The 22,665-nt window shown below is 33.1% G+C and overlaps 1 protein-coding gene across 1 annotated transcript; it reads right to left on the bottom strand.

Moving 5' to 3' along the window:
• Positions 1–6,406: 6,406 nt before the first annotated feature.
• Positions 6,407–11,805, bottom strand: LOC130824917 (putative two-component response regulator ARR21). The gene is made up of 2 exons (XM_057689940.1): positions 11,665–11,805; positions 6,407–7,853 (listed from the first exon to the last, which is right to left on the bottom strand). Exons 1-2 carry the CDS (start codon positions 11,803–11,805, stop codon positions 6,519–6,521), a joined length of 1,476 nt encoding a protein of 491 aa, XP_057545923.1. The 3' UTR covers positions 6,407–6,518.
• Between the last annotated feature and the right edge of the window lie 10,860 nt (positions 11,806–22,665).

Raw genomic sequence — 22,665 nt, 5'->3', positions numbered from 1 at the left:
CAAGATAAGTTAACTATATGCGCACAACAACGTATGTGTAATAAGCTATCCCCAAGGATAAAACTAAATGCAGGTTCGTTATACAAAAGTTCTAGACATTTAATGTTCGCGGTTGCATTATCATTTGAACAACAAAATATCTTATCTAATAAGTTCCATTCTCTACATATCTCTACTAATCTATATTTTATGTTTTCACCAGTATGTCTTTCTGGCATTGTCTCAAAAGCAATTATTCTTTTTTGAATAATCCAATTTTGATCTATCCAATGTGCTATTACACACATATAAGATTCTAAATGTGGGGGAGCAGACCAAATGTCAGTTGTTATGCTAACCCTACCATTAAAAGATTTAAACATTTCAACTAATTCATAGCGCATTGATTCATATAATTTAATTGTGCGTCTTTTAAGAGTGCTACTAGGGATTGCTCTATATTGTGGTTGCATAGTTTTTCTAGCGTAACGCTCGTATGCCCTACTTTCACCGTGGTTAAAAGGCAATTCATCACAAATTACATACCTAGAAAATTCATCAATCATATCATTACGATTATATCTAAAAGGCATACCTGTGCTGGGAATGTCCCACTGTGTCTGTCGGCTTCCAGTTCCACTTGTGGTCCCGCTGCCGCTTGCTGCCTCAGTTTCTTTTGTGATTCCATGCTTCTTTGCCAAATGTTTGTTAAAAGATCCCGTACCACCACCTAACACATATTCACAAAACACAATAAATAAATTTTTATTAAATATGAATATATAATGTATGTATAAAAAACTTAAAAAGTATTTACCTCTGGCGAAATTGTATGCAACTAAGGGCTTTACTCCTTGACTTTCACAAATTTGACAAGTGCATAAGAAAATATCTGGATTCTCGGTTGGTTCGTTTGTGAAATACGACCACACATGTGAAACAGCTCTACCACTAGGAGGTGGCATTGCCGGAAAAGGTTGTCTTACTGGTTCATCTTCATCTAAATAAATAATTTAAAATTATAAAACTATAATTAAATAAATAAATAATTTAAAATTTAATTAATTTGAAGAATAAAATTATAAAACTAACCGATAGTTTGGAAATTGACTCGTTTACCACGAGCTTGTCTTTGTTGTTGTTGTTCTTCATGTGATCTTATTGATGACTGTCGAGATATATGTATCCCAATAGGGGTCGTTGGTTCCTCTTCTTGTTGTTCTTCTTCATCAATTTGTATTTCTCTTTCCACTTCTTCTACATAATTATGTAATTTTGGGTTGTACCCTTCTGGATAATTTGGTTCATAATTATAATTACTAATGGAAGGTGTTGTTGATACCGACGGAGTAGAAGTGGCCTTTCTTTTGGAGGAGCTGGAACCTCCCAATGATTTTGCCACTTTAGTAACTTTTTTTGAGGCTTTTTTCAAAAATGAAGAAATGATTGATAATATTAAAATAATAATAGAATTAAGAAATAAATAAATAATTAATAGACTAATTATGTAATTAACTAAATTAAGAAATAATTAAAAGACTAATTATGTAATTAAGAGAATAATTGCGTAATTAAAGAATTAAGTAGAGAGAGTAAGTAGAGAGAGTAGGAGAAGAGATGAGTTGTGAATGAAAATGATTGAAAGTGATGAGTATTTATAGGGGAAATTCCAACGGCTCTCTAACGGTCACATAACGGCTAGTTTTGGCGGTTCCCGTTCCATGGAACCGTTGAGCCGGTTCCGGTTCCATGGAACCGTTGGACCGGTTCACCAGGAGCGGTTCCGGTTCCGGTTCCATGGAACCGTTGGACCGGTTCCGGTTCCAAACCGCGGTTTTTTAGCTCCGGTCCATGAAGTTTTTTCCCGGTGGTTTCACGGTTCCGCGGTTCGGGGCGGTTCGGAACCTGTCGCAAACGGTTCCGGTTCCGGATCCGGTTCCAAGCGGTTCGGGACCGGTTCGGTTTCGGGTAACCCGCCCCGTGGCCATGCCTAAACAAGATTAACTTAATTTTCAATTATTACAAAAATGAAAATAAATAAAAAAACTCACTGCTCCAAAATAAATTTGTTTAATAGAATCCCTTAAAAATTCTTGTCCTATATTTTGCAAAATTTTAACATTCATAATTTTAACATCCAATTTTCGCCTTATATTGGTCTACTCTATGATTCCCATAACATATATCAAAGTATCTAAAACAAAGGTTAACGACTATTAAAAATAGTTCAATCAAACATTTTTATAAGGAGATATATGAACTGTGAAGCAATAGACGAATCTTCAAATCTCTTAGGCTCCACATTGTTGGTGCCGTTCTTAAACTCTATAAATTGCAAGCTAACTGCAACATCATCCAGGCGATTCTGTATAACATAATTAAATCATAAATTGTCATTAAGAACAATTACCATATGTATTTAAGCGTCTATTAACATCGACAACTATAATATTTCATTAATTAAATGTTATTGAATGACTATCGTTGTGATTAGATGATTAAGAAATCAAAAGTATACAACATTATCTTTTAACAAGTATAAATCCAAATAATAATTTGCACTATAAAGTTGTCCCTAAGTTACAATTTGTATTAATTTATCAATTAGTCATGAATATGGTTACCTTATACTTGTTACTTTTTCTAAGTCATAAATAGAGAACTAGGAAAACAATACAAGTTAGATGTAATATTTATTAAAATGATGCATGAAAATTTCACTATATATTTATTTATGCTTTTATTATTTAGGGATAGATTAGAGAATCCCAATATGCATGGATGATAGAATTAATCATTGATTTAGTTGATGAGAATCAAACTTCTATTGTCACAAGGGTGAATATAGATGAACCGAAAACTTCACAACTACCTGATTTATCCAAAATTCTCAATTTAAAATATTATATATTTTTACGTCACATTTCATGAAACAAAATATATTCAACAAAACATGACGCCTTAAAGATACTCGCTCTTAAATGGATATTTTATTATTTTTATTAATGTATCTTGTTTGTGTATAATTATCATCATCATTGAACATTTTATACATGTTAATTACCCACATAAAATGATGTCAAATCAACTTTATTTACCTGACCCCTTGCTTGATTTATAGTAATTGTACGCTATGATGGAAGGCAAAATCATATGTCTATTATTGATCAAATATGTGCTATAATTTGTTATGATTTACATGTTTATGAAGCATGAACATATATGTTCTTAAGAACTTATGATATAGTTGTTTGCTATACCTTGGCAAACATATTTTTGCCTTACTTATCAAGATCGCAATGGCTATCGACAAGATCACCAAGGTATGCTTTTTCTCTATTTTATTGGTAAATATCTCGTATATAAGGTAATATATTAAAAAAAATTATTATCATACTTTCTATATAAAAAGAGATAATTTGATCTTGGAATATAATCCTTGCCAAAATGATCGTTTCATATATCCAAAACAAGTGATTATTTTGTATATCTAAGGAAGTATCTTGATTATTCCTAGTGCTATATATGTTATTATGCTAACAAGTTTTTATAGGAAAGTTTCCTTAGCTTGGATACAAAGATACGATGGCTTATTTTAAGGCCTCGACTGATCCAGTTAAGGCAAGTTATTATTAAGGATTCAAAGCTTTAAACATGTATATATATGAGGAGTGAACAACATCACAAACATACATCAACAATACCAACGAATGTTCAATAAAAAAACACATTGCAAAAAGTTTTTCAGATCTTCAAAAGAATCCTACATTAAGAATTACTCTCATAATCTACATGCAAGTTAACCTTCATTAGGTTTTCTTGTACTTTTATAAAAGTCATTTTTGTTCTTAAATTGTTATATTTCGATTTATTGTAAGAAACCAAAAGTGGAAAAGAAATATCTTTAATTCGCTATAACTAGAAGTTCTACTTTGGTAGCATTATGGCTACGGGGAGTTATATAAGATAAGTGTAACCTTCTTCTAAAGCTTGTATCTAGAACTTCGTGTGAAAGTGAATAAAGACTATTTATCCAAATCTTAAGAGCTAGGGAAAAACTCGAGGGTAGAGATCAGGTCTTCAAAGGATTAAACTGTATACATCATTATGTTCTTTATTCTTGCATCTTACATTCTGTTTTATCATTTGCTCAAAACAAGTTCTAAACTTATTCTGCAAAACAATCTTTTGTTTTTAGTTTCAAGGTCTTGACTTTCCTTGTCAGGGCTCTGACTTATTATCAGCGAAAAGTTGTCATAAAGACTATTTATCCAAATCTTAAGAGCTCGGGAAAAACTCGAGGGTAGAGATCAGGTCTTTCAAAGGATTAAACTGTATACATCATTGTGTTCTTTATTCTTGCATCTTACATTCTATTTTATCATTTTCTCAAAACAAGTTCTAAACTTATTCTGCAAAAGAATCTTTTGTTTTTAGTTTTAAGGTCTTGACTTTCCATATCAGGGCTCTGACTTATTATCAGCGAAAAGTTGTCATACTCTATTCCCTCCCCCCCCCCCCCCCCTAGAGTAGACCTCCACCCTTATTGATTTTTCAAACTTAAAATAGAACCTTATTTAAGAATTAGAAATCATGATGTTACAAAATACCCAAAATAATTTCAACTTTCAAAAATTTTCCTATAGTAATCTCATCATTTGACTAACTCTAAATAAATCCAACTTTGAGGGCTATTTGCCTTCATATTATTGAGGTAATCGACTAAGTTTTTTCTCACAACTAATAAATAACAGTTATTTACCAAATGTTTTCATTATTTGAATTATTTTTAGCACCATCGATCTAAAATGGTAATGGAAAGAACCCTCATTGCTGAAGATTTGATAGAGGTATGGTTGCAAAACCCTGTTGTAATTTTGTTGTGATATTTATTCTGCTATGTTACAACTTATGAATTATACTTTGGTTAGTGTCATGGTTTATTGGCTTTAGTTTTATGTGTTCCTTAAGAGCCTATTATAATTGTGAAGTGGACACACATACAAACCACGATCAACACTTAAGGAAGAAAAATAAATGACGTACGTCACAAAGATATAAGTCAAATATGCAAGATTATAACAAATAAAAAAATAGACAAAGCAATAATCAGCACAAGGAATTTAAGGTGGTTGATCAATTAAAGGCTACATCCAACAAACCTAACTAGGATTGTATTAATAATATGTTTAAAGGACAAAAAGCAAACACTATATGTGCTCTTATATATATAGGCCTTCCCTTTTACATTTCTCTCCCTTAGCCTCCCTTTTACTTTCCCAGTGATGATTTATGCTCTTATATAGACCTTCTAAATAATTAGAATAAATACTAAGACATATGAGCTACTTGCTTCTCAAGTATCGACCAAAATGGAATGTCAAAATTCGCTCTGTATTAGGGTGCTCGAAGCCTCGAACGAGTATCATGTGTGCTTGAACGAGCACCAAGTCAATTTTATTCACTAACTTCCCTCATCTTGTGCCTCATTTAAGGCACCTTGCTTCCTTCATTTGACTCGTTCAAGGCATAAACTAAAGGCTTCTATGAGCATCTTCTTCCCTTGTCCAAGGCACTCCAAATCTTTTGCTTTGATCACTTCATAAAGTGATCCAAACCTCAACTCATCACAACCCGTCTCACCCATATTTTTCCTTCTCAAAAGTGCAAGACATGGCATGTGCAATGATGTGTTTAAACTCATCTCCTTCTGTTTACCTCAAGATACTCCTACCCTATGTAAATAAACATGTGCAATTATGTGTAATGACATGGCATGTGAAAAATAAAAGACTTTAAAATGAAAAAGTGTGTTCCTTTTAGTTAGTAATATAAATAATAAAAAAAAACAGTGTTATGAGAGAATATTGCAAATGACAAAGAAAGATACTCGTATTAACTAATAAATGTAATTTTACATTAAGCTTGCCAGAAAAACTTTCTAGGAGCAGGGATTCAGTATATAGTTCTAAATTAGTTGACATTCATTAAACGATTTAATGCAGTCACATAAATGGAATTTATTAACACTTCAAAAGACAAGTAGTTGAGAAATTTAAATTAACCATCGTGTCATTTGAAATATAATTTAAATTAACCGATCAAAGTTATTGCCTAAACGGTGCAAAAGGTTTGTCAACCACTATTTTTCGTGGCAATAAAGATGTAGGATTGGCAACAACATTTCTTTTGCAAAAATAAAAATTGTAACAAAAACACCAAACTTTGCAACTAAGTCTTTGCTAAAACCTTTAGCTACGGCCGTACCCACAACAACTTAATTCGTTCCAAAATAACATGTTTAGCAACGAAAATTGAATTTTTGCAACGTTATTCATTGTGTCTAAAAATGAATTTTCTTGTAGTGTCTTAATTAAAGTAAGAAGTGTGCATGGTGTAATGAATCACTTATTATAATCCACATAATCCAAGAGAAAGTTTTATGAATTTTACTAAAAGGGTTTTAAACATTGCATGAAAAATAAACATGACCAAATAAAATTAAGACCAATATAGTTTTAATTGTGCAAAAATACCTTTTAAAGTTCAATGTCCGACCTAGGATTAATGTTGTGTCCTTGATTTTCAACAACCACTTGTTGGGTAGAAGGTTTGTTATCATTGTTATTTATATCTTGTGGTCGATCAACATTAAGTAAGACATTGTCAACCATGCTATAAGGAGTCTCCACTTCTGTACAAATAGCAGAAATGTTCAAGTTGGACATGTTTTCATCAAGCATAGTAGGTTCAAGTTCTTGCTCCACAATTTCATTTGAATCTGTATTCATAACACCATAATCAACATGAGATTTCCCAAGAAAGTTGGACATGTTGCTCATATGAGGTTGTAGTTTGGTTTTTTCGTCAACCAAAGGGCGGTGTTGCTGAATAAAGTTGCACATATTGCGCACATAAGGTGGTTGTTGCTCTCCAAAGTAGGGCATTTGGGAAACATTATAAGCATGAGGTTGTGCTCCAAAGTTGTACATATTGGCCATAGAAAATCCAACACCGGGTTGCCCACAATAGTTGCCCATATTAACATATTCAGATTTCCCACCAAAGTCGCATATGTTAGTCATACTAGGACCTTGCTGGGAATGTTGCCCACTAAAGCTGTACATATTTTCCATAGGAGTCATTTGTTGTGCAACATAGTTTGGAATGCCGGTCATATACAAATCTGATTGTGGAACAAAGTTGTTCATATTCCCAACAAAGTTATTCACCTGATAAGGATGAGGAGCAACATCAGTTGAACTTTGTTGTGGTTGCAGCAACATATTGTTGTAATAATTGTCTATTTCATTGTCTATGAAACAACCGTAAGATCTACTAAATCCGCCATCAATTTGAGCTTGTGCACTTGAACTTCGTGCAACATTTGAGTACCCACATTGAGGTTGCGCGACATTTGACATCCTTGGGGCTACGAAACCTTCTAAATCATTATCATCACGAAAATTTCTTTGGTTTTGATTTTCTTCCTCCACCAAACAACTTTCCAAAATGAATGGTCGCATAAGGTGTTCAGAACGAGTCATCGGTTGATCCAATGTATTAGTATTGTTAAACCAGGTACTAAAACCTTGAGATGATGATGATGATGAACCAATTTCATATGTGGGTTGATTGTTAAAATTGTGTCTCACTTTAGTATTAGCATTGATTTTCTTCTTAGTTTTTGATGCTGACACTTTTGATAGGCTTAAAGCACTAGCATAGTTTAGCAAGTAGCTATTGTGAGCTAAAGTTGGGAATTGGGTCCATGTAAAGCCTGACCTAAATGGTGTTTGATTCCAATTATATGGCATGCCATCTTGATCTCTAGCCTTTGCTTCACATATTTGCTTCAAATAAAGCCTGTACTTCTGCAAAATGGATTATTTTATATCTATGTTAAACTCATAATTAGAAGTTATTATTCATATACACACATATATATATATATATATATATATATATATATATATATATATATATGGAAATTATCAATGGTACCCTTATGTAGTTGAGTGTTTTACTACCATAAGCTTATCTAATTTTTTCCGTCTAAAATCGTCCAAACTATTAACTTTTTGTTTTTCTTTTATTTTTCAATTTAAAACATTAAAAAAATAAAAGAAAAATTAAAAAAGTTAACAGTTTTGGACAGAACAAATTAGAAAAGGATACGGTTGTAAGGCACTCAATAACACAAGGGTATCATTGATAATCGAAAAAACTTAGGGATACACTTGATAAAGTGCAAAAACTTAGGGATGCCAGTGATAATATATATATATATATATATATATATATATATATATATATATATATATATATATATATATATATATATATATATATATATATTCCCTAGTATATAACCTTAACAAATAACATATTTATTGTCCTTCTGTAATTATTTAGCTCACATTCATGAAAAATTAAGGTATCTATGAAAGTACACAAGTCTGTGTGAGGCAAGTAATGAGTGACAAGCAGTGGTTAATTCACAAAATAAAAAAAAGTTGTGTCAACATTGCTTGGTTGTTTTTTATCCTTTATTTACTAGTTGAGATTAAATACTTTAATTCATTCAAATTAATAGAAGGTCAGCTACGTTTTCGCATTGTTGCAACCCTCAAGAAGAACTCTGGATATCCAGTCTTATGCCTTTTGTTGTACATTGTTTTAGTTTATGTGATTAATAAAAAACTTTAATTTAATTATAAAAAAGTAAAAGTCTGGAACATAAATCTACAACAGACATTAGTGTAGAACTAATGAACTATTCAAATGTTGTCGTAATAAAATCACAGATTCAAAATAGACAATAAACTCACTGAACAAATTCCACAATAACTCATTTTGCTAGAAATCAAACAAGGTAATCCAAATTTCAACATCAAATTCATCAAATCAAATATATACACTTCATGCTAACATATTTACCCAATTCAAAAACCCCAAAATAAACAACCCTAATTAATAGATTAATCAAAAACCTTAAAAAAAATCTTAACACCATAAAATAAGAAATTATTATTCCAACCTTAGAAATAAATTTCTACAAATTAAAATGATTAACTGACCCCACATGGCATTTAAAATGTTGCATTAATTGTCAATGTTTAAGTAATTGAAAGAAGTACAACTACACCTTCACATGGAGATAAAGTTATAAACTTAATTTAACGCTTTTTCAACTCTGTAAATAACTAAGCGAAGAGACTTTGGTGGTTAAAGGGGTGGAATTTGTTACTTCATAGTGTTTTACAAAAACATGTACTAAGTAATTGATATGAAGCACAACCACACCTTAACTTGAGTATAGTTCACCCAAGTTTCAGCATTCTCCAATACACCTCTTCTTATAAGCATAAATAATACATATAATAACAACTTACACACCAAACATACCCTAAAGAGCATCACATCAAGTAAGGAGCTAAACCAACCAAGTCCATACACAATGTGAACTTTTTGGTGGGTAGCAACTTTGTCATCTTGTCGATCAGGTTATCTTTGCTATCAATCTTCACCAATTTAGGTACTTAAAAGATACTACAACTGTGTGCCTCATGTGTGGGGAAAAATAAAACAAGCTAACCGTGTTTTTCTGAGTTGGACTTTAGTGGTAATTTGGATGCTAAAAAGTCTACTACGAGATTTATCTCCAGTTAACCGGGTTTTGTGACTTGAACTATGGTGGTAATTTGGATGCTAAAAAATCTACTACAAGATTTGATATCTTTACTTTAGGGGGATCAACGGCAAGTTGCCAATCATCACTCCAAGATGTGATTGTTATATCAACAATCGAAGCGAAGTACATAGCCCTTACCGAATAATTCAAATAAGCAAAATGGCTCAAAGTTCTAGTTGGTAAATGTTGAACAAGGTGCGTCCAGTAAGTGTTTTATTTTGATAGTCAAAGTGCAATTCATTTGACAAGAATTCAAAAACATTCCATTTAAGGTCCAAACACATAGATATCAGTACAACTTTATACGAGATGAGGTTGAACACAAAAGAGTGGGTTTTGTGAAGATTGATAGCAAAGATAACCCGGATGACAATATGAAAAAGTTGTTGCCCGCCAAAAAGTTCACATTGTGTGCGGACTTGGTTAGTTTAGCTCCTTGCTTGATTTGATGCTGTTTGGGGTATGTTTGGTGTTTAAGTTGTTATTATATGTATTATTTATGCTTATAAGATGGAGTGTATTGGAGAATGCTTTAACTTGGGTGAACTAAAGTCTAGGTGGAAATTATTAGTTTTAGTGGTGACTTGTGTGCACCAATTAAGATTCACATTGAGAGTGTGAGTTAAAGGTGTGTGTTAAGTGTGCGCCAAGTGTGTGTTTAAGTGTGTATGTGTGTGTCATGAAGTTATGAGTGCATTGAAGGTAAGTCTTAAACAGATGGTGTAATGGTGTGTATAATGAGGCATAATGAATTTACAATTAATGGGGAAGCTCAGAAGTTCAAGAGGTTGATTCTGCAAAAGGTGCTCGAACAAAGCATCTGAAGGAAGTACCTTGCCTTAACTGAAGTGCAAGGTCAAAAGGACATAGTAGGATCTGGAAGAAAGTGCATGAATGAGCATAATAGCCGCTTAAACGAGAACTTAGCAAGTATTAGACAATGGCTGCAGAAATGAGCCGCTCAAACTACTAGCCCATGGGCTCAAACGAGCGGCTCTGTCAGGAGCCTAAGACGCTGTTTTTTGACGTTTGGTTTTCAGTAGTTGTTAATGCACTATTAATTCGTGGTTGTCCATTTAAAACTCATTAAGTGCTTTGTCTCTATATATAGAGAGCTCAAATGCTCATTTTAATCATTCATAATATAACCCCTAAGCCTAAACATATAATCTTACTCTTCTCTTCTATTCTTTAATGTAAGAGCTCTTGGAACTCCATTGTTATAGTATAATAAAAAGACTACACACCTCCGAAGATGTAACCTAAATTAGGTGAACATCCTAAATCTTTGTGTTGTTTATCTCATTATCCTACATAAATTGTTGTTTCATTGAAAGCGTATTTTGTTTATCAAGCAACTTCTTACCTATGTACTTGGTAATGTTAGAGTTTAAATTTGTACTTCAAATCTAATTTAGCTCTCATTTCAAGAAAAAAAATTTAAAAGTACTTTTAGATAAAAAATGTATTTTTTTCCTTAGTTTGTGATAGATTTTTTTTTTTTTTTTTTTTACATTTTTATCTATTTTACTTGTACAAAACTCAAGATATAAAGCATAACATTAGTGCACCGAAAAACTTAAAATTTGAAATCGTACGCGTGAAAATGAAGAATAATATAGAATTTGACTTTGATTTTCACTTGAACTTTAACCTTTTTGAACTCATTTAATACCTAATGTTTAGATGCGCAATGGTGTGTAACATTTTCCTCGTAATAACAAAAGAATTTTCTTATTGCACTTTATTACCAAATATTATTTGCAACTTCATACAATGATACAAGATAAGCAATTGTTTGTAATTAGCATAATAAGGCAATTATTTGTTAAATTAAATGTAGAAAATAATTTATTATGAATAATGAATATCTAGCATTTATAAAATCTTTTTGATTGGTGCTGCCAATAGTTATTTATAAGCATTTATCAAACAATTTTCAGTATTAGTGCATTTATCTTGCACATAAATTAATCAGGGAGGAAAATTACCTGCAAATGGCTTGCTACATGCTCTCTAGTAAGTCCAGGCTCATTCATGAACTCCAAAATCTTTTTCGGAACCGCTCCTGTATTCAAATAAAGCAGCGAACAAACAAACATATCAATTATCAACGGATTCGTTTTATTCATTTTTGGGTCTTTAGCCTCAAAAAAGTTAAGGCTTAAAAATAATACTCCCTACGAACCAATTTAGTTGTCCCATTTGCTTGGACATAATTATTAAGGGTGGTGTGGGGTCCATTAAAAAAGGTAAATAGTAAAGGGTAAGTAGTGAAAGGTAAGTAGTGAAGGATAGTTGGGTAAGTAAGGTATATGGGGGTATATTCGTAATTACGTTTGAGAACTAAGGATATTTAGGTAAAAAAAGATTGACAAAATTAGAAATGTGACAACTAAAATGACTTTGCCAAATAAGAAAATGGGACAACTAAAATGGTTCGGAGGGAGTATGATACATTTTGTTTTGTACTGTTGATATTTTAACTATCATACAAAATAATAAGACTTGTAAAATTCCAAATGGCAGCCTTACAATAAATGATGATTTGGCAAAAATCTATTCGCTATTTACTGCTTATGTGTTGTAATGAATATGCTCTAATTTATGACTATATAATAAATTTGCAATCTTACAAATCTTTTCTTACAAGATTAATTTTAAATTTTCTTAAATAGAAAATAGGAAAAATTTTCCATTTACAATATTCAGCCTTATAAAATGTAGGAATTAAAGATTTCTTATTCAATCCAAATTTCTCTTATAGCTATCAAATTTTAATATTTTTGAAAGCTGCTCTTGTGAAATTAATTTAAAATACTTTCTATTAGATAGTAGTATGAGTATCTTGCACAACGTAAATCTCATCAAAACTAATTGTTTCCCATATAAATTGATTTCATTCAAGTAATAATGATTTTTAAATATCTTTACTTATAAAATTTATCAAAATCACACTTTATTATCATTAGTTTATGTTTATTACTTTTTTATATATAATTACATACATACAAATCCTTGCATTGCATGGGCATATATACTGGTTCTATATAAAAGTAGTAAAACGCAAATTGCATAGAAAAAAATGTAAATTATATAGAAATTATATTCAAGTTAATAAAAAGCTTGTATATGAAAATATGCTTTTTGGGCCTTAAAAAATTTGAGGCATAGACAATAGCCTACCTTGCCTTTGCTAATCGACGGCCATGATTTTCAACTATATGACATTTACACAAGCTTCACTATTAGCGTTAATAAGCGTTTTCTTTAAGGTCAATTCTGAAAAAGTGATCATATAGTAGTGGACAAGCGCTTGATACTTAAAAAAAGCGCTGAATTTCAACTACTAATAACAATCGGAAATCTAGTTGGTATCCATGTATACTGACTGATTTGTGATAGTTTTTGTTAGTTGAATAAACATAGTCGGTAAAATGATTCAGTTAATTTTAGTTGGAATTTCGACTATAACAATGTGTTAGTATGTAGGTGTTATTCAGAATACCGACTGAAAATGCTAGTTGAAATTTTAACTGTTTTACTACTAAAACTCAATAGTAAATTATCTAAAATATAAAATCCAAAATTTAAAAGGTTTTTCTATATTCACTGCAACATAATATACTTTTAGTGGGATATATATAGTGACATTTAATTTAAATGTCACTACTTTAAATTTTTAATGGTGTCTATGGCAGATTTAGTGACATTTATTAGACCTTTAGCTTATGGGTTTTGACTATGACATCAAATATAGAAGTGGAAAAGACAACCTAGCTGCAGATGCACTTTTAAGGGTATTTGGTTTTGAAGTTCTTTGCATGAACATTTCTATGGTAGATGCTAACATTACCCCTCTAATAAAAAATACTTACCATATGGACAACAACCTAATCACAATTGGGGAAGAGCTTCAGGATCTAACTAAATTTCAGGGGTTTACATTAAAAGATAGGTTATTAAGAAAGAAGGGCAAGATAGTTATTGGACCTGATGAACAATTAGGCTAAAACTTGCATCAGCAATACTCATCTCCAGAAAAATGGGCATGTTGGTAGAGACATAACATTAAAGAGGGTCAAACAAGTTTTCCATTGGAAGGGTCTTCATAACATGTAACGAGGTTTATTAAAGATGCTCCATATGTCAGGTTCCAAATATGACTATGCAGCAAGCCTAGGCCTATTGGAACCCTTGCTAATCTCTGAAGAGGTTTGGGTTGATATTAGCATGGAATTCATAATAGGCCTTATAAAATCCATGGTTAAAGATGACATCTTTGTTGTAGTAGACCGATTAAGCAAATATGTTCATTTTATGGCTCTTGTGCACCCTTTTACTGTTGTTCAATTGGTCCAAGTTTATCTAGACAATGTTTTCAAATTGTATGGGTTACTTAAAAGCATTATTAGTGAAAGAGATCCTATATTCTTAAGCAACTTTATGAAGAGATGTGCTCATCTTACCATCCCAAGACTGATCGTCAGACAGAGGTGGTGAATAGGTGCTTAGAAACATACTTGAGGTGCATATGTGTGTGACAACATTTAGGAAAGGTGTATGTGGCTTCCACTAGCAGAGTGGTTGTACAATACCCACTTGCATACAATAATACCAATGACTCCATATGAGGTGGTCTACAACCAAGCTCCTCCTACACATTTACCATACCTTGCAAGTGATTCAAGAAATGATCGATGCATTAGATAGAAGTATAGAAAGGAGGGAAACTGTCAAATTTATCATGAAGATCTTGATGAAGATTGATTTGCAAAAGAGTAAAAGAAGAAGATGATGAAGGAAACAACCAAGAAGAATGTCATACACAGAACTCAACTCAAAATACCAAAAAACAGAAGCAGCAGAAATGTTCTTCTTATTATTATATCTTATTGAATGAACATATACATGAGTATATATATACATAAAAGAAAATAGGATCAAGAAATAGGGGAAGAGAATCTAATTTTTAAGTGATACCTAAGTGATACCCTTATTCTCAACACCCCCCCTCAAACTAGGGTTGTGTAACATGCCTAGTTTGGAAATGAGAGTGTTATGTTGATAGGAGGGTAGGATCTTGGTCATGATGTCTGCCAATTGAGATGAAGTAGGTAGATAGGTAAGCTGAATTAACCCTTCAAGTACCTTATCTCTTGTGAAATGACAATCTATCTCTATGTGTTTCGTTCTCTCATGAAAAATGGGATTTTTAGCAATATGGATGGCACTTTGATTGTCACAGTGTAAGGTGACAGGTTGTAAAGAGTTTATTTGAAGTTCTTTAAGCAATCTAACCACCCAAGTTACCTCACTTGCTGCAGATGACATTGCACGATATTCAGCTTCACTGGATGATTTGGACACAGTGCTCTGTTTCTTGGATTTCCATGCAATTGGAGAACCTCCCAAGAGAAGAATGTAGCCTGTGATGGATCGTCTGGAATTAGGACATGATGCCCAATCAGAGTCACTAAAGGCTTGTAGGGTGAGTTTGTCAGAGCCTTTCATCAGAATGCCTTGTCCTGAAGTGTGTGCCACATATCTCAAAGTATGGTGCAAAGCATCAATGTGTGGAAGTCTTGGTGTTTGCATGAATTGGCTAAGGTGTTGGACAGTAAATGCTAAGTCAGGTCTGGTATGGGTTAAAAAATTAAGTTTCCCAACCATTTTTCTGTAGTAGCTTGGGTCTGAATAAAGAGTACCTTGATCTTGATATAATTTCAGATTCTGAGGGAGAGGGGTGATGGTAGGTTTGGATGTATCAGCTTTGGAACATTGTAATAATTCTTTGGTGAACTTTTGTTGAGTAAGAGCAATACCATTTGTTAGATAACCAACTTCAATTCCCAAAAAATAATGAAGTTTACCCAGATCTTTGATGCTGAACATTTGATGGAGGTGAAGTTTGAGATGGGAGATGACACTTTGATCATTTCCTGTGATTAGAATGTCATCTACATATACTGCTACAGCTGTGAAAGAATGCAGATGGTTCTTTAAGAATAAACTATAGTCATTCTTGGATTGAGAGAAGCCTTGAGATTGAAGTGCTGTGGTTAGTTTGGCAAACCATTGCCTTGAGGCTTGTTTAAGGCCATATAGGGATTTTTGTAGAAGACAGACTTTCTTTGATGTATTTGATAAACCTTCAGGGGCTTTCATATAAACCTCCTCATTGAGTTCACCATGTAGGAATGCATTATTAACATCCATTTGAAAAATGTCCCATTGTTTTGAAGCAGCCAAGGAGATTAGACATCTTACTGTTGTCATTTTAATCACAGGGGAAAAAGTTTCTTCATAGTCTATGCCTGCCTTTTGTGTATAGCCTTTTGCTACCAATCTAGCTTTGTATCTTTGAAGGGAGCCATCTGCATGTAGTTTGATTTTGTATACCCACTTGCAGCCTATTGCCTTTTTTCCTTTTGGCAAATCAACCATTACCCAAGTGTGATTATTTTGCAAAGCTTGTAATTCTTGGTTCATAGCAGCTTGCCATTCTTGATGTTGGTTGGCCTCATTATAAGATTGTGGTTCATATAGGGATGTCATGGTTGCAACTAAACACTTATGTGAATCAGGTAAAGTAGAGAAATGTAATATATTGCACCAAGATGGGGAAGAGGGGGAGACAGTGGCATTGGAACAAACGTAATCTTTAAGGTACTGAGGTGTGTGTTTAGTTCTTGTAGAATGTCTTGTTGGTTATGATGAATTTTGATTTGTAGGACTGATAATTGGTGAAAGATCTATTAATTGGTCAGAAGAGGTGGAGGAGGAAGAAAGAGTAGTATTAGGCATGTGCTGTTGTGTAGGACTTATGTGCTGTGGTGTAGTTGAAGTAGTAATATCATCATCAGAGTAATCATTAGTATTAGTTGTTATAGGTAAAAAGAATGGGTAGAATGGAGAAGAAAGAGATGATTTTGCAGTTGTTAGATGAAATGGAAAATGTTTTTCAAAGAAAATAACATCTCTGGATATTAATATTTTCTTTGTGACTAAATCATAAACTTTGTATGCTTTTTGTAAGTTTGGATAGCCAAGGAAGACACAAGGATTTGCTCTGGGATCAAGCTTGGTTCTTTGAATTTTCTTAGTTGAAGCAAAGCATAAGCAGCCAAAGGACCTGAGATGAGATAAGTTTGGTTTTATTTGAAGAAGTTTTTCTTGAGGAGAAATGAGACCCAAGGATTGTGAGGGCATTCTATTGATGAGATAGGCTGCAGTAAGAATACATTCACCCCAGAATTGTGTAGGCAAGTTTGATTGGAATGAGAGTGCTCTTGCAGTTTCAAGAAGGTGTTGGTGCTTTCTTTCCACCACTCCATTTTGTTGTGGGGTGGCTGGACATGTTCTGTAATGTATGATTCCTTTATCAAGTAAAAAAATTTTCATTTGTCCTGCACAGAGGTCAGGAGCATTATCTGTTCTAATGCTTTTGATCAAGGCATTAAATTGAGTTTTGATATAAAAATAGAAAGATGTGAATATGGATACAACATCACTTTTGTATTTAATGAGATAAATCCAAGTATTTCTTGTGAAATCATCAACTATAGTGAGAAACATAGTACATCCATTATGAGTAGAGTGCTTATAAGGACCCCAAGTGTCTAAATGAAGGAGTTCAAAGGGAACTGTGGTTTTAATATGACTATTTGGGAAAGATAGTCTATGCTGTCTAGCTGCAGGACAAATTTTACAAAGAGAACTATGTTGATAACTAGAATGTCTGAGAGATGGTATGGCATGCTTGATTATATTGAAAGGTGGATGACCAAGTCTGAGGTGCCATAACTTTGAATCTGATATAGCTGAATTGCAGGATTGTGGAGAAGAAACTTTATCTGAAAGAGTTGTCTTGGAAAAGACTGGTGGAGAGTGACAGTAGTAGAGCCCATGTTTGAGATTACCAAGCTGAATTGGAGTTTTCAGAGAAGGGCCCTGTATAGAACATGAAGCATTTGAGAAAGAAACAGTGCAGGACAGATCTTTACAAAGTTTAGTGACAGAGATGAGATTGAAATGGAATTGAGGAACGTGCAAAACATCTTGTAACATAATGTCAGTATTTAATGGAATGTTACCATGGTGTTTGATTAAGGCTTGAGAGCCATCAGGTAAAGTAATGTGATTGTGAAAATGTGAGGGAAAAGGTTGATAAGAAGCAAAAAGATCAAGGTTGTATGTTATGTGATTGGTAGCACCACTGTCAATTATCCAAATATTAGTACCAGATGAAGGAAAATGTTGCTCACCAGCTAAGAAGCAGGCAGTGTTGGAATCTTCAGCAAGAATGGGAGATGCTTCTGTCTTGTGTTGATTGATCAAATGGAGGAGCATGTTATATTGTTCTTTTGTGAAAGAATGGGAACCAATTGAAATAAGTTGTGGCTGGTGTGGATCAGGAGCTTCTAAATCAGCCAAGGCAGCCATTTTGTTGTTCTTCCAATTTGACTTAGTAACAGGGTTGTTAGGGAGGCCATGTAATTTGTAGCATCTATCTTTAGTGTGACCAGTTTTCTTGCAATAGTCACAAAAGTAGGGCGATTTTCTTTGAGATGGGAGCTTGTCACTTGAATTAGTTGTTCTGTATTGAACAATGTTTGAGGTGCCTTTATGTTCAGAAAGTCGCCCTTTGTTAGCAAACATGGCATGAGATTCTTCTGGAACATTTTCAGATATAGCTTTGTGTTCTTCTTCCTGTGCTAGGATTCTATAGGCATGAGATATGGAGGGCAGGGGATATTGCATAAGAATGTTGGCCCTGACTTGTGAGAAATTAGGGTTGAGCTTCATTAGGAAAGAAATGGTGCGTTGTTCTTCTTGAAGATTCAAGACTCTTTGAGTGAGGCTACAATTGCAATTTGTGCAAGAGCATGTTGGCAAGGGTTGAGTAGCATCTTGTGTATCCCATAAAATTTTCATTTTGGTGTAGAATGAAGAAATGCTGTCTGTTCCTTGTTGTATGTCAGCAAGTTGCTGGAGAGTTGAATAGAGTTGTGTACCAGAAGTCTGGCCAAAGCGTTCTTGAAGATTGGACCATATGGCGGAAGCAGAATCAAAATGTAGAACACTTCTGGCGATTTTTGGATCAAGCACTTTCATGAACCAAGTAATTAGGGTATTATTTATTCTATCCCAGGCCGGAAAGAGAAAGGAAGATTGATCAGGTTTTGAAATGGTGCCATTGATAAAACCGAGTTTGTTCTTGGCTGATAAGGCAATGGTAACGGATCTTTTCCAGTCAATGAAATTGTTGCCGGTGAAGGGAGTGGAAACGAGGATGAAACTTGCATCGCTAGGATGTAAGTAATATGGAGAGGTGGGATTAGTGATAGGGTCAATGATTTGTGGAGTTTCAGAGGAAGAAGACATAATCGAGAAGAACAAAACGAAGAATAGAAACAAGGAACAAAGAAGAGAAAACTTACGGATACGGGAAGGGATCGGAAAAGGCAAACCGATCAAAAACACCAAGAAGAAGGAATATCAAAGTTCCAGATCTGGAAAAGTTAGGGTTTCGAAAAAAAAAAAAAAAAATTGGGCGAGAAGGATCTTGTTTCTAGTCTGATACCATGTCAAATTTATCATGAAGATCTTGATGAAGATTGATTTGCAAAAGAGTAAAAGAAGAAGATGATGAAGGAAACAACCAAGAAGAATGTCATACACAGAACTCAACTCAAAATACCAAAAAACAGAAGCAGCAGAAATGTTCTTCTTATTATTATATCTTATTGAATGAACATATACATGAGTATATATATACATAAAAGAAAATAGGATCAAGAAATAGGGGAAGAGAATCTAATTTTTAAGTGATACCTAAGTGATACCCTTATTCTCAACAGAAACTATGATGCAATTACTCAAATTTCACCTTGTAAGATCAGAGCACAAGTCAAAATGAAGAATTAAGCGGATTAAAAGAAATCTGACAGGTAATTTTATTTACTTCACTGGATATGGGTCAAACTTCTACCTTACAAACAACATTCAATTCAACAAAGGCCAATTCCCAAGCTTTTTCCTCGATATTTTAGGCCATTCCAAATTCTTGATATAATATTGAACATGTAGCATTCATGTTTGCTCTCCCTCAAGATGCCAAACTTCACAATGTATTCTATGTTTCCTAACTCAAAAGGTTTCATGGTTAACGGCTTATAGTGACTCATTTACCAACATGGTTGAATGATCAACATGACTTCAAGACTACTAAGCCCCTTGCCATTCTGTATAGAAGAATAATCAAACATAACAATCAACCCCTAGGCCAATACTTAGTTCAATATGAAGGATTTAAGGTTCATGAGGCATCTTGGGAAAATATATCAGAGTTTGAAGCCAAGTTTCCTGATTTTATACGTCACTAGACTTGAGGAAAAGTCATATCATTAAGGGGGAGTGTATGTGTGATACCCCGAATTTAGCTTTAAAAAATATTGATAGACTACTCATATCAACAAGGTTCATCTTTTTTCATAGGAGCCCATTTGCTAAGCACTCCACAATTAAGCGTGCTTGGTGAGGAGTAATCTTAGGATGGGTGACCTCTTATGAAGTTTTCCTAGGTGCGCACAAGTGAGGCCAAAGTGCGCTGGAAAGATTTGTGTTGATTTGTGAGGCCAGTCTACAGTCTCCATGAGTAGTCACCAGCGGTCCGTTCGACCGAGGTGTTACAATGGGTATCAGAGCAACCCTGCGACCATGACTAATTGTGTGTTCAGTGCACCTAGCAGGGGAAATAGATCTTGAAACTACGGTTCAACGAGGACATTGTATTCCTAAGTGGGGTGAGTGTGATACCTCGAATTTAGCTTTAACAAAGAATAATAGACTACTCATATCAACAAGGTGCATCTTCTTTTTATGGGAGCCGATTTGGTAAGAACTCAATAGTTAAGTGTGCTTGCTGAGGAGTAATCTTAGGATGGGTGACCTTATCGGAAGTTTTCCTAGGTGCGCACAAGTGAGACCAAAGTGGGCTGGAAAGACTTGTATTGGTCTGTGAGGCTAGTCTACTGTCTCCATGAGTAGTCACCAGTGATCTGTTGCGCCCGGATGTTACAGTATGTTACAGGCAGCAATTCATGAGCTCTTAGTTCGTACTATGCACGTGTGTTTTTGGGATTTTAATTAGCTCGTTGTCATATTGCCGAGTTAGTTATAACAGTTTGTTACTTCGTTAGCTGGTTTATACCTGATCTATGTGTGTATATATAGAAATTTTAGTTGTTGTTTTCAATCAATGAATAAAATCAGAAACTCTTCTGCATATCTTATTCTTTATTTCTTCTTCCTCTCTATTTATGTTTTCATCCGTACTGATCATTCAAGATCAGTGGTGATTCTGTTGGTGGAACCAATTCAATTTGTTTATGATTTTTTAGTTAAAAATAGAAGTACTTACTCCTAAAAATTAAAAATACAAAGCAGTGAATTAGTAGTTATTTTTAAGTTTTAACATTTACTTAAGGAGTGTCATAGTTTAATTGCTTCACTCATGCTAAGGGCATTATTCTACAGTTATTCATTATTCATTATTGTATCATGTAAAGAGATCAATTCAACGAAAATTGATGTCTAGGGTTGAGTTAATTTTCTTGACTCACAAACCAAAAAAATGTCACAAAGAGTTATAAGTTCGAATCTTATCCAAACCTTAATTGCTAATGAAATATTTAATGTCAGATTTGAAAAGGATATGTATTTAGTCTAAAAAACTGTCATTTAAAAGGGCATGATAGATAGTAGATAATATATATATATATATATATATATATATATATATATATATATATATATATATATATATATATATTCTAGGTCATTAAGTACTTACTACTTAAACCATGAACTCTGATGGCATCCAAGAATTTTTTGTGCAACTGTATAGTCCAAACCATCTTTTTTCTTGTAGGACGTGAAGCATTTCCCTCGGCCTCTCTTGTTTTTGGCGGAATGTTCATTGGATTGTCACCATCAGCTGCTTCATCTTCTTTGTTGTTGTTATTGGTTGATTGAACAGAGAGTACACGTTGCCATAGATTCTGAAGTTCATAAAGTGGTGGTGGTTTACCAATAATGTGTGTTCCTTCTTCTAACCCATGTTCTTTTTTCATCTTCTCTTTGTCATTAACTGTCATCACTGAAATAATAACGATTTTTAACCAATATGTTTAAAGCAGCTAATTCTATAGTGGTAATAAATTTAATTAAATAAAAACATATACATAAAACCTTAATGTTATGTTTCAGATTTCTTTTATTTTAAGTAGGTATAAAATTTACTTATTTACATAAATATAAATAAAGTTATTTGTTACATTTTATAAATGTCACTTAATTTTCATATTGTCATTAATCTATAGTTTAAAACATAGTCATGTGGAATTTTGTTAGAATCGTGTCAATGTGAATTTATTGATTTTTAGTTTCCAGAACTTTTTGATGTGTATAATTAGAAACATTTACGATTGAACTAGTGCATTGGGGCGTGTGAAAGTGTTCTTAGATGTATGTAAAAAACCAAAACAAGTATAAATTTTTTCATTTTAATCAAACTGTGTTAAATAATAAAAATAATTAAAAGGCTCACATTTTGTCTTTGAATAATAATGAATGGTTGAGATGACATGATTATAGTGGTTGACCTAAAAAACCAGCCACTATAGAATTATCCGTCTAAAACATATCCTAAATATTTTTTATTATGCATAATTAAAAACTAAAAAAATTGATATTATTGAAATTTATATTGAAATGAGTCAAACAAGATCTCATTGAACTATACTTTGATATTTTGATTAAGATTTTACACTATAAATCATTTCTATTAAGATTCTAATTGACCACCATTGGAATAACATAGAACTTTTGATAAAATTTTACAATATAAATCATTCCTATTACTACCATTTGGTACTACTAACAAAACGGGTCGTAAATTCCTTATAAGCATTAATATATCTAGTATG

The sequence above is a fragment of the Amaranthus tricolor genome, chromosome 10 (assembly GCF_026212465.1).
Source record: "Amaranthus tricolor cultivar Red isolate AtriRed21 chromosome 10, ASM2621246v1, whole genome shotgun sequence".
In the NCBI taxonomy this organism is placed as follows: domain Eukaryota; kingdom Viridiplantae; phylum Streptophyta; class Magnoliopsida; order Caryophyllales; family Amaranthaceae; genus Amaranthus; species Amaranthus tricolor.
The sequence above is the reverse complement of the archived record's forward strand: the minus strand, read 5'-3'. Positions and strand labels throughout refer to the sequence as shown.